Consider the following 17,834-nt stretch of genomic DNA (forward strand, 5'->3'; position numbering starts at 1 on the left):
ACCTCGGGTTCTCTTGAAGTAGAGACAGCTTCTCAGAGAGTGTTTGTTACTTGTTACAGACAAATGTATCAACATTGGAATGTAAACATAGATACTATTACTCCAGTTTGGTTGCGGATTTGAAGAATAGCAAAGTGCTTTGTTTAACCATTTCAGTGATGTTCTGCTAAAAAAAAATCTGGGATAGTAGCTTTAAAGATGTGAGTTATCTTTAAGAGCAAAGTAGAAATACTGACTTTCAGACCATGAGTTAGTGCAGTACAGAGTTCAATTCACAGTCAGTTGAACAGGTGTTGAACTGCAGGTCGGTTGCAAGTCCCCTGTAGATCTACTGCATTTATTAGTGTACCTTTATCTATGGCTACCCACTAGCACAGCTGGGACATGGAGTGCATGTAAACTGAATGCAAACAGAACTCAAAGATCCATGTATGCAAGTCCTTAAAACAGACTAGATGAAGAGGAAGCAAGAATTAAACAAATATATTTAATGTAATGAAAACAACAAAAAATAAAATTAACCATTCAAAGTGATAACAATAGAACATTATGTCTATATACAGTGTTTGTTTTTTCAGCTCGGAGTGATAAAATTGTTAATTATTTAAAAAACAAACAAAAAAAACAATAGTAATAGATGAACTATCAAAAATGGAAGTTGAAATTTGCTATGTATACTGAAAAATGCAATATTTTCTACGCTTGGCACTGGATACATTTTTGGCGTGGAGTGGAATAATGTGGACAGTGGTGGAGTGGACATTCTTGCCCCCAGCAACCCGACTAAAATACAGTTTCTGGAATATGATTAATGTCTGTTGGCAACACAGACACTTGTTACCCCAAATGAAATAAGCGAGGCTCAGTATGCATGGAGTTGGTATGGTTCACATTGATAATCTGAACTCTCTGCTGAACCAGTTAAACTGGTAGTAGAAGTATTGTAGTTGTAAACTCTGGTATTCAGCATTAAATGCATAGTTGTGTTCAAAAGACAGTTAAAAACATATTAAATAAAATACTCATACATTCTAAGAGAAACACAATTCAAGTTTTTGATTAATGTGCAAATTTTTAGTGTGCAAGTTAGAAATCCTACCATTTTTACCCACTTTTCTGGTGGCAAAACAAAGAAGATATTTAGGTTATTTTTTTTTTTTTTTATATAACTATTGCCTAGTCTACAAACAGTACTGATCCATGACACTTTAAATCCTTGTACATATACACACTAATGGACAGTGAAGTTTTGTCCAACTGTTTATGGAGTGACACACGGACCAGAGCCATAAATTGTGCCCATTCATTCCTCCCTCACTTTTCTGCTCCACCTGGCTGTCACCATTTCTAGTCATGTGATACAGGTGATATGGTTAGTGAGCACCGGTGTAGTGGCAGTCGGCCAATTGGAGCAGCTTAACGAAGGGGATAAGGGTTAAGATATGTCTCAGCATCTAGTCATGTGATACTGATGATGGAGTTATAGTGAGCACCAATCTAGTGACAGCTAGCCAATGGGAGGAGCTCAGTGAGGCAGGAAGGGGGCGGGCTTGACTCAGGCTTGAGTCTCACACCATAAACAGTCACTTTAAGCATAGGAGTCTTTCTGTAGGACCATTCCATTTCTCCGGGTTCTGGTAATCACAGGAAGCACAGGACATGACTTTAGAAGGTCTCAGAACCTGGCATAAATGGATACCACACACAGAAAAGACTTACATACTGTATATCTCTTGATTTAAAACCTTACAGTGAGTGTAGCAGTAAACATACAACTGTAACCCCCATTCCCAACTGTGGTTTAAACATGTATTAAGTCTACAAATTCCTTAAATCTCCAACTATAGCAGCAGTAATGTAATTGCTGAAGATTCCTTCCCATTAGCTATGGACCTGAATGCCAGCACCAAGGAAATCTACTCTTGTTGCTTCCAGCTCTGAAGGAGCTAAAGAGGTGCCACCTCATTATTCTGGAGTGTGGTCCCCTTTCCTTCAGAGCTCAGAGTAGACTTACCAGAAGACATTTTTAATAGCACAGTTAATGGTATTTGAAATTGTTTAATAAAAATTCCAGTTTAGTTGAGAAAATCCAATGTTTTGAGGATACTTTAATTTCATTTGTGTACATTGCATAGATCTAGCCAAACATTATTTTATCTTCCTTAATTTGTTTTTATCTGCATATAAAATACAGCAAATTCAAAATATTTGTAGCTAAAGGGAGTGTCAAAGTCGGCTGCTTGTGTACGGAGTCCTGTTGCTATGGCTGCAAGCAGGAAGCGTAATATGAGCTTCCTGTCTTTTTGGGAAATTCCTAGCTGGCTGCAGACCGAAATAGAACGATTATTTTTAATACCATTAAATTGCCAAAAGCATTATGCAGCAACCATGTAGGTTTATGGTTATTTTTTTCTTTACAAGCCAAAGTGGAATTCACCTTTAAATAAGTCAGGCATTGTAGAACAGAATGAGAGCTGCTATTGTACGTGTGCTGCTATTCTCAATTTTGGTTGTTAAGGAAACCACAATGGAACATCCAACAATTAAGCAGGAGACGCCTGTAGCCCATTCTTCTACCCATCACTCACCACGAGCAGTTCATGAAGTTAGAGTGAAAAAATTATATAAATACAGAAGTTCACAGATTTCATCCATCCATAAAAAAAAGAAAAAAAATTAGGTCCGTATTGCACCAGTCAATTAAAGTTTATGTGCCGTGTCCGAAGTAACTTCACAGTTGAAGCAATGGAGGCAGCATCTACCTCAGTTATAAAATTTCCCAATATGGGTCAACAGCAGCTGGTCAATCTATACAACCACACTGGGAGTCTCGAACGTTCCCAATAATTGTCATTGTTATACAGTCACCGTGCTTATCGATCGGCGATGATTGGATCGAGAAAAATCATCTGTTTCGTCCCTCAGCAGATCTGCCACACCTCTGGCTGGTGGGACAGCTCCGGGTCTTGGATGGGTTGTCCTTGGAGTGTTGGCCTCTCTACGGGGGTTGTAGATGCTGTCCTCGTGGCTGGGGGAACACACATTGTGAAGCACCCTCTCTGGAGTTCCAGGTAAACCACTTGTGCTGTTCAGGCTTGCGTTGCTGGGATTGGAGGCCAATGCTGCATGCTTACTGGTTTCTCTCCATTCCTGTATTTTTAGTTCTCTTTCTTGTTGACTTAATTTATCCAACTTATGAGCTCTGGTAGTAGCACTCACTCCACAAGTACCGCGTATGGCTGTTATTAAATACCTGTTTGAAGAATACACTGATTACAGCACAAGTCAAACAGTAATCTTAATACATCATGTTAAAATGGTGGCTAATGTAGACCTGGCTACAGATGATAGGGGATTTGGCCATCGGTTTACAGCCAGGCTACTAATAATAGCATTATGGTGGCCATATAAAAGGTAAACTTTCAAAAAAAATTCTTTAATAATGAAAGTATCAGTAGCAGAAATGGTATCATCCTGATCAAAACTTATTTCTTAATAATTAAAGGGGAATTACACTCAAATTTTAAATATAGTCTAAAGCTTTAAACACAGCATACATTTAACAGATTTTAAAACCATTTGAGTGGTGTTCAAGGTACTGGGGTTACATACCAATACACAGCTAGTGATGATAGTAATCTGCTAATCACGATTCTGCAAAATTATGGGTAAATTCTCACAATTACGTACAATTTAGTCAGTCAATTGATTTCATGTAATCCATTCGTAATTTTGCGTAATTTTCATGTGATTTTGTGCTGACTTTAGCTGTTAATAGCAAAGCATGCTATCATCACCAAAATAGCTAGGTATGTCAAGGGCAATAGTAGGAATAAGTAAACAAAAAAGAATTTTACAAAAAGATCTCGTAGATTTGAGAAAATCGATTTTGAAAATGCAAAGGAAAGATGCAAAGGAAACTTGTTCCTTTGCATTTTTAAAATAGAGTTTCTCAAAAACTAGAAGGTCTTTTTGAAAAAAAAATTTCGACTTGTTCCCACTATTCCCATTTCCAAACTGTATGCATTTTCATTAACCACTTAAGACCAGCTAACGCCGATAGGCGGCGGCTGGTCGTTTGTGGTTTTGCATGGAAACGGCCACTCGTTCGAGCGGCCTTTCCATGCCAGTTCACGGAGGGTGTCTCCGTGAACAGTGTGCGAGCCGCCGATCGCGGGGAAGAAATCCCCGCTGTTTACATCATACGGCGCTGCTGCGCAGCAGCGCCATAAAGGAGGATCGCCGGCATCTGATAGGCTAGAGCCTATCCTATCCGGCGCAGGACGGATATCCGTCCTGCGCAGCATATAGGGAAAGGGAGAGGGCGGGAGAGGAAGGGAGCACAGAAACTGCTGCGGAGGGGGGCTTTGAGGAGCCTCCCCCACTCGGCCACACGGAGCGGTGGCGATCAGAACCCCCCAGCAGGTCATCCCCCTAGTGGGGAAAAAAATGGGGGGGGGGGGGGGGGGGGTCTGATCGCCCTTGCCTTGCACATGATCTGCGCTGCGGGCTGGAGAGCCCACACAGCGCAGATCACACAGAAACAGCCCGATCCTTAAGTGGTTAAATTAAAATAAAATATCCATCAGTTCAAGATTATTAGCACCTCAATTACCATCTGTACTGTGCTCTAGTGGAAATGGTCAGACAAAAGTTTAAATACCAAACAATGGCATAATGGCGTTAAGCCTCATCTACACTATACAATTTTTTGTGCGATTCGACTCATCGATTCGATTCAATTCAACATGTCTGATCGGGATTGGATTCGATTTGCCATTGCAAAACAATGGCAAATCGAATCGATTCCTGATTGGACATATCGGATTGAATCGAATCGATCAGATGAATCAAATCACACACAAAAATGTATGGTGTAGATGGGGCTTTAGGCCCTGTGCAGATTTCCCACTGGGCCTCCTCAGCAACATTGTATAGACAGGACAAGATATAATTTTCTTGTACTTTTCTCCTGGTGGACTCAAAGCACCAGAGCTGTACCCACAAGGGCACGCTCTATAGCAGTGATGTCTAACCTTGGCACTCCGGCTGTGACACAACTACAAATCCCATCATGCCTCTGCCTCCCCGAGTTATGCTTAGAGCTGTCAGAGTATTGCAATGCCTCATGAGACTTGTAGTTCCACCACAGCTGGAGTGCCAAGGTTAGCCAACACTGCACTATATGCATTGTTAGGGAGTCTAGCCCAAGGACTTCTTACGGAATTTCCACTTCCACTTGGGCCCCTCAGCTTCAGGGGCCCTGTTGCAGTCACAACTTCTGCGCCTACTATTTCTATGCCACTGGTGTTCACTATACTATTCATACAGGCAGCAACGTAGTTGAAAAGCAAAATCAATTACAAACTTACTTTGGCAAGAGAGCCATAGGAGGTGTCAGAATGCAGACTAAATAGTACGTAGGGTCCGACATCTGCCTTTCCATGATCCAGTAGGGACTTGGGACCCCACACGATACGCAGATGGCACTATATGCCAGTGAAACAACAAAATAGACAACGATACTTCCAATAATTGTGATCCAGTGCACAATGGTCTGTAAATAAACAAGCTGGTATAAGAAAAGGATATATATACATTTAAAAGATTATTAACTTACTAGGCCACCTAAGCCCGTTTAAAAATGGGCTCTAGGTAGTGATTTAACTGCGCGTGCCTGCCGCGCGCACCCGCCTGCTCGCCATGCGCGCACACGGCCACCAAGCTCCCTGGCCTCACCTCCCATCCCAACGGCTTTCTGTACTGCGCGCATGCGCAGTACAAAAAAGCTTCGGTCGGACAGACAGGGAAAGCGAATGACGCAGGGACAGTTAGATTTTATTGTATAGGATCAGAGAACAAAAATAATAATGGTATGGAGTAAATTAAAGCAGCAGGGACAGCCATTCTATCTCAGGAAAAAGCACATACTGTATATAAGTAGATAAATATTTGTTCTACTTACGTAACATATCTATTGTATTGTTCACATTTTTATTTCAGGGGATTTTATATAGTAAACAAAAAAAGCCTGTTTCAGGCATTTTCCATCTTTACTGCCTGTGACTGAAGCCATTCCTGATGTAATTTCCTCCCTTACTCCTTTTTTTCTCCTAGAAATTGCATTGTCATATCTAGCTTGCTTTGTAAACACATGTGACCACAGCATATATAGTATTTCAGCAGGTTCTGCAGAAGGGTGAGGTCTATTTCCCTTCTCAGCCTCCTTTCACACTGAACTGCCCTCAGCCAATTAGTGAGGAGCAGGAATGTGGGAGGGGAGAGAACAAGCTTCCCTCTCTTCTGCAATGTTCCAGAAAAGATCCAGGATGACTAAAATAAGATTAATTACAGCAGACACATTTATGATTATATTGGAATGCTTGCACTCCAAACTGCATGCAGACTACATAATAAACACAGTGGGTAAATGGAAGTTGATTTTGTGGTTGACATTCCCTCTTTAAAGTGGCCCTATGTAAAACCCACACAGTGCTCACTAAAAGTGTACAATATACAGCCCAGCTTTACCATCCTCCTTTTAGTGCTCATTCATAAAATGAGGCTAAAGGCATCAGTTCCTAGCCACTCATCAGTCAAAAGCCCTTCTCGCAATGGAAGTGACTGTAGACACACCGAGGCCATGTGACTATAAGCCTGCCTATGCTTCAGTGCAGGACTGTGTTTAGTCATGTGGGTGGAAAGGGAACCACACCCACTGCCCCCCCCCCCCCATTCCCTTCCCCTCTGAATCTACCTGGCTAGTTTCAAGTGATGCAGGCAGGTTGGGTTGCGATTTTGATTGGCCACGTGGGTGCCTAGGCTGGTGGTGGAGTGAGGGGTGGGGGACAATCCACTCTCTCCTAGTCTTGTTGGCTTTCTACAGCCTAATTATGTTAAAATGAGTGCTGTCGGGAGCAGGTAGGGGCTGAAGACAATGCAGCCATCAATTTAGTAGGCGCGGTGCCAAATTTGACTTGTGTTAGATTTCTGGAAAGGCCACAAAGGCTTAGGCCTTGGGCGGCTGCAGCCTGAGGGGGTACCTACACATGAAATAGAGGTTGCTACATATGAAAGTGAAGGCTGCAAATGGGGAGCAACACATTAAAACTGAGGTGGATGCCAGAGAAAGATGTACATGAAAGAGAGGGGCTGCCTGCATTGCTGATACACATGGAAAGGGAAAGGTGCTGCTGCACATAGAAGGGGGTCCCAAACACATATGGCCAAGGGGCAGGAAAAAGTATAAATCCAGCCTTGAATTTGACAAAGGCTTGTATAAAGCACCAAATCGAAATTCTCCAAGGCTGAGATAATAAATGCTTCTTTCTGATTGACTCTGGAGAGGCTACTTTACATGTAGTGTTTTGTGTTACTATCTAGCGCTATTTTATACATTTTCCCATGTTGAGATCTTAAAGAGAAACCAAAACCAAGAATTGAACTTTATACCAACCAGTAGATGATACCCCCTTTCTCATGAGAAATCTATTCCTTTTCACAAACAGACCATCAGGGGGCGCTATATGGCTGATATTGTGGTGAGACCCCTCCCACAGGGTGATGTCAGCACCTCACAGCTCTGAGGTACTGACATCACACTGTGGGAGCCTTGTTGCATTGTGGGAAATAACATCTGTTTACAACTGCCAAAAAAACACAAGCAGCATCTCCTTCCAGTGACATCACCTGCCAGCACTAAAAATGTCACCATGTGATAAATGTCTGAATGTATATTAGGGAGAGGAAAGATTTTACAACGAGCAAACACTGGGTAAATCATTTATACAGAATTCTTGTATAAATTAAGCACTTTTTTTATGACATTATTTTCACTGGAGTTCCTCTTTAAGTTACCTGTTTTACCTCTTTGCAGTTAGAACAATTAGGGCCAGTTTTGCCATGATCAAACCCAGTGTCTTACTTCTGTAAAGGCCCTACTAGTGCAGGGTCATGCTTTCTAGACAGCATCATTTACAGCTCTGCACTGACATCCAATAATGAATTATCTTGGAAGTTATGTCATTTGATGCATGCTACAGTTTTAGATCGATAACAGCCAATGGTAGAAATCAATACTGACAATTAATCAGCTTAAAAAATTCTTAAGCAGATATTTAGTGCCAAACTGGCAGTTTGGGGGTCACGTTAAATAATCTTACCCTTTTCTGTGCAGGCATCAAGTATTTTAGAAATATTTTCTGTTTTCTGTTTAAAGAGAACCAGAGATGAAGCATTCTCTTGTATTTTACCTTATAAATCAGTGGGAACATGACAGTAAACACCTAATCTGCTCTTTGTTTCATTGTTCTCTGTTTAATCTGACTGTTATCACCTCTGATAAGAATCCCGGACTGAGCACTCAGTCTAGCTTTGCTATGGAAAGATTATAGCTGAGTCTGTCTTCTCTGGTGTCTTTTCAAGCCCAAGCCTGCCCCCTTGTGGCTCTGCTATAATGACTCAGCTATAATTTTTCCCTGCAAAGCCAGACTGAATGCTCAGTCCGGGATTCTTATCACAGCTGATAACAGACACTTTTAGCAGTGAGGATGAAAAAGAGAGCCAGGTGTTTTCTCTAATGTTCCCACTGATTTATATGGTAAAATACACAAGGGTGCTTCGTCTCTGGTTCCCTTTAAAAGCTAAAAAAGTATGTTTAATGTTTTATTGCCTCAGCTGAATAACAGTCTTTTAGTGTCTGATATTAAGAACTATTAACATTTTACTATCTATTCCCTGCACTCAGAAGCTGTAGTCTTCCCTGCAAGAATTTTATGAATGGAATTAGTTATAAGTGAGGGATATTGTCATTTGCATAGCCAAAAGTTAAAGAGAAACCGTAACCAAGAATTGAACTTCATCGCAATCAGTAGCCGATACCCCTTTTCCCATGAGAAATCTTTTCCTTTTCTCAAATAGATCATCAGGGGGCTCTGTATGGCTTATTTTGTGATGAAACCCCTCCCACAGTGTGATGTCAGGGCCTCACAGCCCTGAGGTACTGACATCACACTGTGGGAGCCTTGTTGCATTGTGGGAAATAATGTTTGGGGGAGGGGAGATTTGCCATATCCTCACACTTCACTCCATTGCACGACACATTAGTAAATCACCACGTACAATATTACTATACTTTTGCATTTCTAGAAAAAAGATCAGATCACAAATTAGTAGTCATTTTAACTTACCCAATTTTTTATCTCAATAGCAAGGTGGAGGAGGATTGTAAACAGTGCTATTGTGTTGATTGGTGTGCCAAAGGAGAAGATGTCTATATCAGACTTCCAGTAGGTCTAGAATGAAATAAACCATTTGGTTAGCCTTTAGATGCACAGCTATGGATGATGTGCAACCCTAGCCACAGAAATGGGACAGTGACCACTGTTGGAATATCTTCTAAATGAAAAAGTTCAGAGAAACACCCATCTAGCGTTACTTGGCATCTCCCCTAAGTGTGTTTACCTACAGTATATAATGGAATTGGGAAGAGAGTTCATTGCTACTGCAGCATTCAGGCCATAACTAAAGCAGAGGACCGTGTGCACTGCTGAAATGGCAGCTTCACTTTGCACTACTAAAGTGTACCCAAGGCGGGGGGGGGGGGGGGGGGGGGGGGGCAAATAGGACACAGAGGCATGTTCCCTGCTCCATGACATGCCTCTATATCCCCCATGCGCCGCTCTCTTCTCCCTCTGCCATGCTGTCACTCTCCCAAATTGCCAACATGCAGCTTGTCGGCAATCTTGAGGGGAAGAGGCGTCCCTTGCAGGAGAGGCCCTGCTGAAAAACGCCCACTGGGGGCAGTCCTTCTTTAGCTATCATTGGGCAGCTCTGCCTCTCCCCCGCCTCCCTGCACTCTGCTCTGTGGTGAGACATAGGAATGGCAGTAATTGAGGCTACCTGATCTGAATCAGGTAGCATTTTTATTTTCACAAAAATGCCCACCTCGGGTTCCCTTAAAGAAAATCTGTAACAAAAAAACCTCCCTTGGGGGTACTCACCTCGGGTGGGGGAAGCCTCCTGATCCTATTGAGGTTTCCCCCGTCCTCCTCGGTCCCAAAATCCTCCCGGAGTGGCGGCGATGTAAATATTTACCTCCGTGGCTCCAGCGCAGGTGCAGAATCCGCTCTCTGCACGGAGATAGGCAAAAATAGTCGATCTCCGTCGGGCCGCTCTACTGCGCAGGCGCAAGTCGCCTGCGCAGTAGAGCGGACCCGATGGAGATCGGCTATTTTCACCTATCTCCGTGGGAAGAGCCACAACATCGACCCACTGGAGCCAGAAAAGGTAAATATTGCACAGTGCGACAAATTGACGGCTGTGCATTCCGGGGGGGCTGCAGCGAGACCGCCATGGGACACAGGAGGACGGAGGAAGCCTCGATAGGGTCCAGAGGCTTCCCCCTACCGAGGTGAGTACCCCCCAGGGGAACTTTTTTTTCAGTACAGGTTTTCTTTAAGGTCACATTCTCGCAATTTTGAGACCCCAAAATCTATTTTCTGTGTTGTTGTTTTATTTGTTTTTGTCTTGTTTTCCACATTTAGCTGTATTTACTGTATGCAAAAAGCAATGCAAGAAGACTTGGAAAATCTTTGGGAAACTGCAGATACTCCTTGAACTTAATTACAAGAAAGAAAAAAGAACTTAATTACAAGAAAGAAGAAAAAAAACATGTTTTAGAAAAACATAAGCATTTACTATGAGCCAATAAATAGAAAGGGCTAATTCCTCAGTGCTAATGATTTTGGCACTATAGTGTGAGAATCTGACAATATATACGCAAAACGAGGAAACAAAGAGAATTCTAACAAAACTCGCATTCGAGTAAAACGTCTGGCAAAAGGAAAAGAATAAATTATTCCCACTGCTCGCTACAGGTACTTCAGAGATAAGATTACATATTGATTGCCATCTATGGGAAGCTTGCCAGCATCCACAGGCTCTGCACATTAAGTTAAAAAAGGTAGACAGTTGCAAAGAAATCTACATATCCTGCAAGATGCTTTTAAACCAGTTTAATGTTGTTTCTTAAAGGACCCTGCAGTGGATCCAAGACTATGTGCACAACTGCTCAGCTGAGTTCATTAACACCAAATGTTAAGCCTTGTACACATGCAGGAGGCATGATGCCCAGCCGGGATCCCTGGGGTGATATTACAGGGCCGAGGCTGTACAGACTTGTCGCTAGCTTGTAGGCTAATGACGTGTTCTGTTGCTAGGTGGGGGGAGGGGGGACACGCTGACGGGGTGGTGCAGGAATGACATTACAGTGCAGGGTGAATGCGCTAAGCTGGCGCTTGTCCAAAGCGATCCACCAGGTTGGTTGTTTTCAGCCGCCTTAACCAATTTTCATCTAGTGTGTGTATGAGGCCAAACTGGAGGGGGAAAGGAGTTGTGAAGGGTAGATTCAATCACACATCGGCAGTATGGCATCTGCTGAGGAGGCTGCGTGGCCATTACATACAACTAAGGTTAGACTCAATCTACAAAATTGCAGTCAAGACATTTTTTTTGTCCATAAAGTTTATCATGCCCGACAAGCGGACGCCATCTCTCCACTGCTTGTGCTGAGAGTGCCGGCCTTGTGCCTGGCATTTGCATGGGAGCAGGCGACAGGCAGGGAATTCACCACCTTAAACCTCCCGTCTGAAAAAGGTGAGAGTCAGGCAGGGTCGGGCCGAGGCATAGGCTGGAGAGGCTCCAGCCTCAGGGCGCAGTGTAGGAGGGGGCGCACAATTCATTCAGCTGTCATTCCTAATTGTGTTTGAAGCAGAAAGAAATAAGAAAAGGGGATACATGGCAGTGACTGCAAGCCATATAACTAGATATTAAGGTGTTGGGGAGGTTGTGGGCCCTGTGGCCCTCTTAGTCTAATAGCAATCAGTGTGTGACAGCTGGGGTGGAAGGGATGGAGGGGCGCACTTTGATGTCTCAGCCTTGGATACTGGAGGACCTTGTCCCGGCTCTGGAGTCAGGCAAAGTGTGCCAACTTGAAGAGGACCAAAACTCAAAAAAATGGACAAAAAAATATGTCTTCAATGCAATTTTTGTGGATCACAAAAAAAACCCCAAAAACAACAACTTGACGTTTTACTTGGTTTCATTTTGCAGGGAGCACTGAAGGAATTAGGCCTCGGTGTTTGCTGTACAGGGAGAGCTGCCTAGGCAGTGCTCCTGCAATCTATTTACAGGTGCTTATAAGAACTAATTAGACACTTTAATCTGGCTAAACAAACACAGAGCAGTGAATTTCTTCAGTAACCATATGATTTATACATGTGCAAATCTCAAAACATATAAAGGTTTATGAGTAACGGTTTTCTCCGGAGTCCTCTTTTAAAACACAATTCCCTGTATCCGCATGTATTTTCTGTGGACTTGAAATATTCAGGCTGCATTAGATTTTTTTTTCCCTGCAATTTCAAATGACCTTAATGAAATAATAGCCAGTGCTAACAGTCTTTGTGATGTGCATAAGTATTTTTATGACACCGATGTACCCATTATAAGAGAGCACTTGTCCCCAAGTGCTTATGCCAGCGGGCTGGGTCCAGGCACTGCCAGGAACTCAATGTATCTAAACCAGCTACATAAATAACTCCACAGAACATCCATAACAATATCTGCAATATCTAAGGTAAAACATCTGTAAAATGTAATAGTGGAAATGGACACAGATCCAACAATTATCCATATATTATTTTTTGGACACTTCTATAATTTCTTCTCACTGCACGGACTGTAGGTACATGAATACGGTAATTGGGTTTATTTTATTTTTTGAAGTTAAAGGGATACTGTAGGGCAGGGGTCCCCAACCTGGGGGCCGCGGCCCCCTTGGTGGTCCCTGGGCAGTTTTTCTAAGGGGCCGAGTGTATATACTACACTCACAATCGGGGGAAAAAAGGCAGGAGGGGGACTGCCGCCGCCACTAACCACGACCCCCAAATCCCCGCCCCCCTCACCCGGGCCCCAGAGAAAAGTTTGGTCGGTATAGGGGGCCCCGGGCTCAAAAAGGTTGGGGACCCCTGCTGTAGGGGGTTGGAGGAAAATGAGTTGAACTTACCCGGGGCTTCTAATGGTCCCCCGCAGACATCCTGTGCCCACGCAGCCACTCCCCAATGCTCCGGCCCCGCCTCCGGTTCACTTCTGGAATTTCAGACTTTAAAGTCTGAAAACCACTACGCCTGTGTTGCCGTGTCCTCACTGCCGCTGATGTCACCAGGAGGGTACTGCTTTTACCCAGTATGGTCTGTGCCTGCGCCGTACATTCCTGGTGACATCAGGGGGGGGCGAGGACACGGCAACGCAAGCGCAGTGGTTTTCAGACTTTAAAGTCTGAAATTTCAGAAGTGAACCGGAGGCGGGGCCAGAACATCGGTGAGTGGCTGCGCGGGCACAGGTTGCCTGCGGGGGACCATTAGAAGCCCTAGGTAAGTTCAACCGATTTTCCCCCAACCCCCTCTACAGTATCCGTTTAAATGCTTCATTTTAAAGAAAATCTGTAATGAAAAAAACCTCCTCTGGGGGATACTCATCTCGGGAGGGCCTCTGGATCCTAACGAGGCTTCCCCGGTCCCCCTCGTCCCTCCGTTTAATTGCCGGGACCACTGAAGAGCGGTGATGTAAATATTTACCTCTCGCGATCCTGCGCAGGCGCACTAGCGGCTCTTCGTTCGGGTTAAGGCAGATATAGCTGAACCCAACTGGATTCGCTCTACTGCACAGGCGCGAGTCCTTTGTGTCTGCGCAGTAGTGCGAATACAATTGGGTTCAGCCATTTCCGCCTTAACTGAACGAAGTTTGTTTTTGAAGCAAAAACTGGGGGAGCAGGATGTGGTTTTTTATTTATATAGCGCCAACATCTTCCGTAGCACCGTACCACGGGTGTAACTACCAATCATGGCCCCCCCAGCAAAACTTTGATGGAGAGCCCCCCATGTTCACACCTTTTTTTGCCTACCCCTTGTGACCCTCACAGACTGGGAGCTCATCCTACAAGGGTCATAAAACAAGTATGAGCATCATAATCTTCCAATCTATAAGAAGTATAGCCACAAAAACACCCGATCTGAAGAATGGACCTCTTTATTGGAGGGAATAAAGTAGTAGTTGGTGCCCCCTTACAGCTCTGGGCCCCCCTGCGACCGCAGGGGCTGCTACCCTGTAGGTATGCCCCTGCACTGTACAAATTACAAAAACATACAATAATGGAAAGCATAGATATAGGATTACATGTTAAAGCGGACCTGAACTCAGAACTCCTCTCTGCTCTAAAAGATAAGCAACAGTATAATAACCTTTTAACAAAAAATGTTTCTATGTTACAGCTGATACAAATCCTGCAATAAATCTGCACAGTTTCTACTTCCTGATTCAGGGAAGCAGACATATTGTTAGCCTGTGATTTCAAATGGGCTTATCTGCCATCTCTGCCATAGGCAGTCATGTTACACAGGGGAGAGATCAGATTACAACTTGTGATTACACACAAATGAGGGACATTAAACAGGCTAAACTCTCTAAATACATACAGGGTGCATTTCTCTATGTATTTCTTTAGTTCTGTGCAAGAGTTCATGTCCACTTTAATTTGTTAAAGTTATGTAAATTAGTGTTAAAATTATATACCACGTAATGTGTGACCAAAACAGACCATGTGTAAACTAAATTCAGGCCTTATACAGAACATTTTTTTTTCACCCAAACAAGGAAACTGTCACTTACAAAATAAGGGACAAAGAAGCAAACAAGACTTTGGTAGAAGGCATCTAAGATGGCAATCCAAAATGTAGACATCTTGTACGACTGTAAAAAAAAAAAAAAAAAAAAAGAGAAAAATACAGAAAATGTTAATGTTTTTACACAAACTGATGAATAGCAAAAGATGTAATATTTTTAAAGAAAAGCTGAACGATTCCTTATAGATTCTAGCTATAGGCAAATCATACTCCAAATACGTGCCCACTATAGGCTAAGCCCCACCTCCCAATGAATACTACTACAAAAGGTAATGTAAAATATTTTACAGTTAGGCATCTACTTCATTAAATAATTTACCCATATCTCGAGAAAAATAGCTGGAAGCTGATGTTATGAACTCCACCACTAGGGAGCACTGTCCAGACAAGATTATTATCATACTTTACTCCAAAAACAACCATGGCCCATTTTTTATTTTTAAGAAAAACACAAATTCTAATATTTAAAAAGTACTTCCAGTGTAAAAAAGAAAGCTTCTGCAAGGATCGGCGGGTGGTAGGGTTAATCACTCAGCCGTAATTGATTATTGACAGAAACTCTGCCCCTTTCAATCTGTGAGACAGTAGCAGCCATATTCCCAAAGTCTTCCAAAGCTCTGTGGCCACCCCCACCTGCTTGCCGCAGCTCATTACCCAGCTCAGCAGCCACAAATTAGGCTGCTGCTGCTGAGCTGGGGGTAGGCTGCGGAAATCAGGTGGGGGTGGCCACAGAACTTGGCAGACTTTATAAAAAAAAATGCCATGGCGGCTTTGCCGAAAGGGGGGGGGGGGGGGATTTTATGCCAATGAATTATGGGTCAATGGATTATGATATAATTGTTTGTGGTGACTTCTGTGTGTATTTCTTTTGTGTGGCACAGTGGCTGCTGAGCTTGGGATTGAGCACCTGCTCTACTGTTCTAAGAAAGGAAGGAATACAGCTTCCTACTTCCTTTTGTGATGAAGTTCCTGTGGGTGTGACCGGCTAGACAAGATGGGGCTATTTAAAGGACCACTATTTGCGAAAAACTGTAAAATGTATAATGCATGTGTGTCCACATACTTGTAAGATGCACTATCAATTCCCTTTCTCTTATGTTGCTGTCACTTACAGTAGGCAGTCCTTAGCATTAATAGTAAATATAAATAATATTAATTTGCTCAAAGCAAAACACAAAATCATACTGGCATAGTATTAAAGGTGAATGTGACACCCTCTAAAAAGCAATCCCCTCTCTCTCTTTGTAGACTGATAATATCAAAATTAAACATCATTACAACAAGTTAGGAAGTGATTTGAAATCTATAAATAACCGATTTGTACCTCAGAACGTTGACCGCTTTTGTAAAGTTCTGGCAAACTCATGAGGGTCTCTGCAGAAACATCCTTGTCCATTACGCCAAAGATGAGTGGTGGAACGGAGGTGAAGAAGAGGTTAAAGAAGATCAGCTGCCAGTAGTCGATCATGGTGTTTCCTGTGAAGCCACAGAAGAACTGGAACCAGAACAGCAGATTGACATAAGCCTGGCAAGAAAAAACAAAAAACAAAAAATACAGACATAAGTACAGTATATTTGCATTGAGGTAACTCATTCACTCCAGTAACCTTATATGTTTGCCATAATCAATCCCCACAGAAGTGCTTGTAGTACTGATCTCGTGAAAGTACAAGTCTGTCAAAGTAACCACAAAAAACATTCTCTGGCAAGAAAATCTGGTCGGTTTCTCCAAAGTGTAGATAGTGTCAACTTTGTGCAAAAACAACTAAACAATATTAACTACAAACTATGGTACATATGCTCTCCACTCAACTTGCAGAGCTGGAGATCCAATGTCCACTCCCAGCTAGGACAGTATCTGAATGTAGTTTGTGAGTTTACATGAGTTCCATTTGGGTACTCCAGTTTCCACCTACATCACAAAAATATACTCATAGGTTAAGTGCCTTGCTCCTAACATTGGCCAGAGACTATAGGAGGGATCTTAAGGTGCATACACACACCATTTGTGTCGCCAATAAAGTTGAATCTCTATCCTTCTGGTAATACTGCGGTGAACAAGCACTAGACAGACAGTTTGGTCGGGTATACGTGGGCGGAGTGTACTGTTTCTATGGAGAGAGGAGGTGGGACAACAGCATGAAGCATGATAGAGCAGCTTCCAGTGGGTGGGGCAAAGAGGGGAGTAATTAACTCGTTCATAGGTTTTGCTAAGAATCGAGTGTGCTGGATATCTATGCGAGCTCTTTGGACCCCTGTATATACGCTAGATTCTAAACGGAGATGTCCCCAAATGGTCACCTTGGACTAATTAAGTCTAGCAGGTGTATAAGGCTACAGACTATGACTATGGTAGGTACATTGTTATTATTATTTAGTATCTGTATAGCGCCAACATCTTCTGCATCGCTGTACAGAGTATATCTATGGTCTTGTCCCTAACTGTCCCTCAGAGGGGCTCACAATCTAATCCCTACCAGAGTCATATGACTATGTATGCATCATGTATCTTAGTCTAGGGCCAATTTAGGGGGAAGCCAATTAACTTATCTGTATGTTTTTTGGTATGTGGGAGGAAACCAGAATGCCCGAAGGAAGCCCACAAAGACATGGGGAGAACATACAAACGGCATGCAGATAGTGCTCTGGCTGGGATTCGAAACCAGCGCTGCAAGACGAGAGCGCTAACCACTATGCCACCGTGCTGCCGTACATTAGACGGTGAGCTCCTTTGTTGGACAGTTAGTGATATAAATTATTCACCAATTGAAAAGTGCTGCAAAAAATGTCAGCACTATAGAACTACATAATAATATGTCACTAGTGTTTGCTGTATTTTCTCATTTGCACTTGTACCTTGAAGTCTAATAAATGTTTCATTTTTAGGCTTCTGTTGTTCATGATTTGAAATTAGGTTCATTTTTGCAGTAATGCCCCTACTTACATTATCAAACGTTGAACGAGAAACTTTGATTGAGCTCGAGATAAAAATAACAAAAAGGCATCGTGAAGAAATTAATAGTTGCCATGACAGCCGTGAGCTAATATAGTTTATGTGGCATCTTCACGCAGTTCCATGTATTAACAATGTTT

The 17,834-nt window shown here is 42.8% G+C and overlaps 1 protein-coding gene across 2 annotated transcripts in view; it reads right to left on the bottom strand.

Annotated features, from left to right (window-relative positions):
- Positions 1 to 468: 468 nt before the first annotated feature.
- The window catches only part of ATP10B (ATPase phospholipid transporting 10B (putative)), a 312,037-nt gene continuing 294,671 nt past the window's right edge, over positions 469 to 17,834 (bottom strand). For both annotated transcript variants that reach the window (XM_068277816.1, XM_068277817.1), the window contains 5 exons: positions 16,066 to 16,266; positions 14,728 to 14,808; positions 9,189 to 9,293; positions 5,373 to 5,557; positions 469 to 3,253 (listed from right to left, as the gene is read on the bottom strand). In XM_068277816.1, the coding sequence (XP_068133917.1) occupies positions 2,857 to 3,253; positions 5,373 to 5,557; positions 9,189 to 9,293; positions 14,728 to 14,808; positions 16,066 to 16,266 (969 nt within the window). In that variant the 3' untranslated portion in view covers positions 469 to 2,856. The remainder of the gene's footprint in view (positions 3,254 to 5,372; positions 5,558 to 9,188; positions 9,294 to 14,727; positions 14,809 to 16,065; positions 16,267 to 17,834) is intronic.

This window comes from Hyperolius riggenbachi, chromosome 3 (assembly GCF_040937935.1).
Source record: "Hyperolius riggenbachi isolate aHypRig1 chromosome 3, aHypRig1.pri, whole genome shotgun sequence".
Taxonomy (NCBI): domain Eukaryota; kingdom Metazoa; phylum Chordata; class Amphibia; order Anura; family Hyperoliidae; genus Hyperolius; species Hyperolius riggenbachi.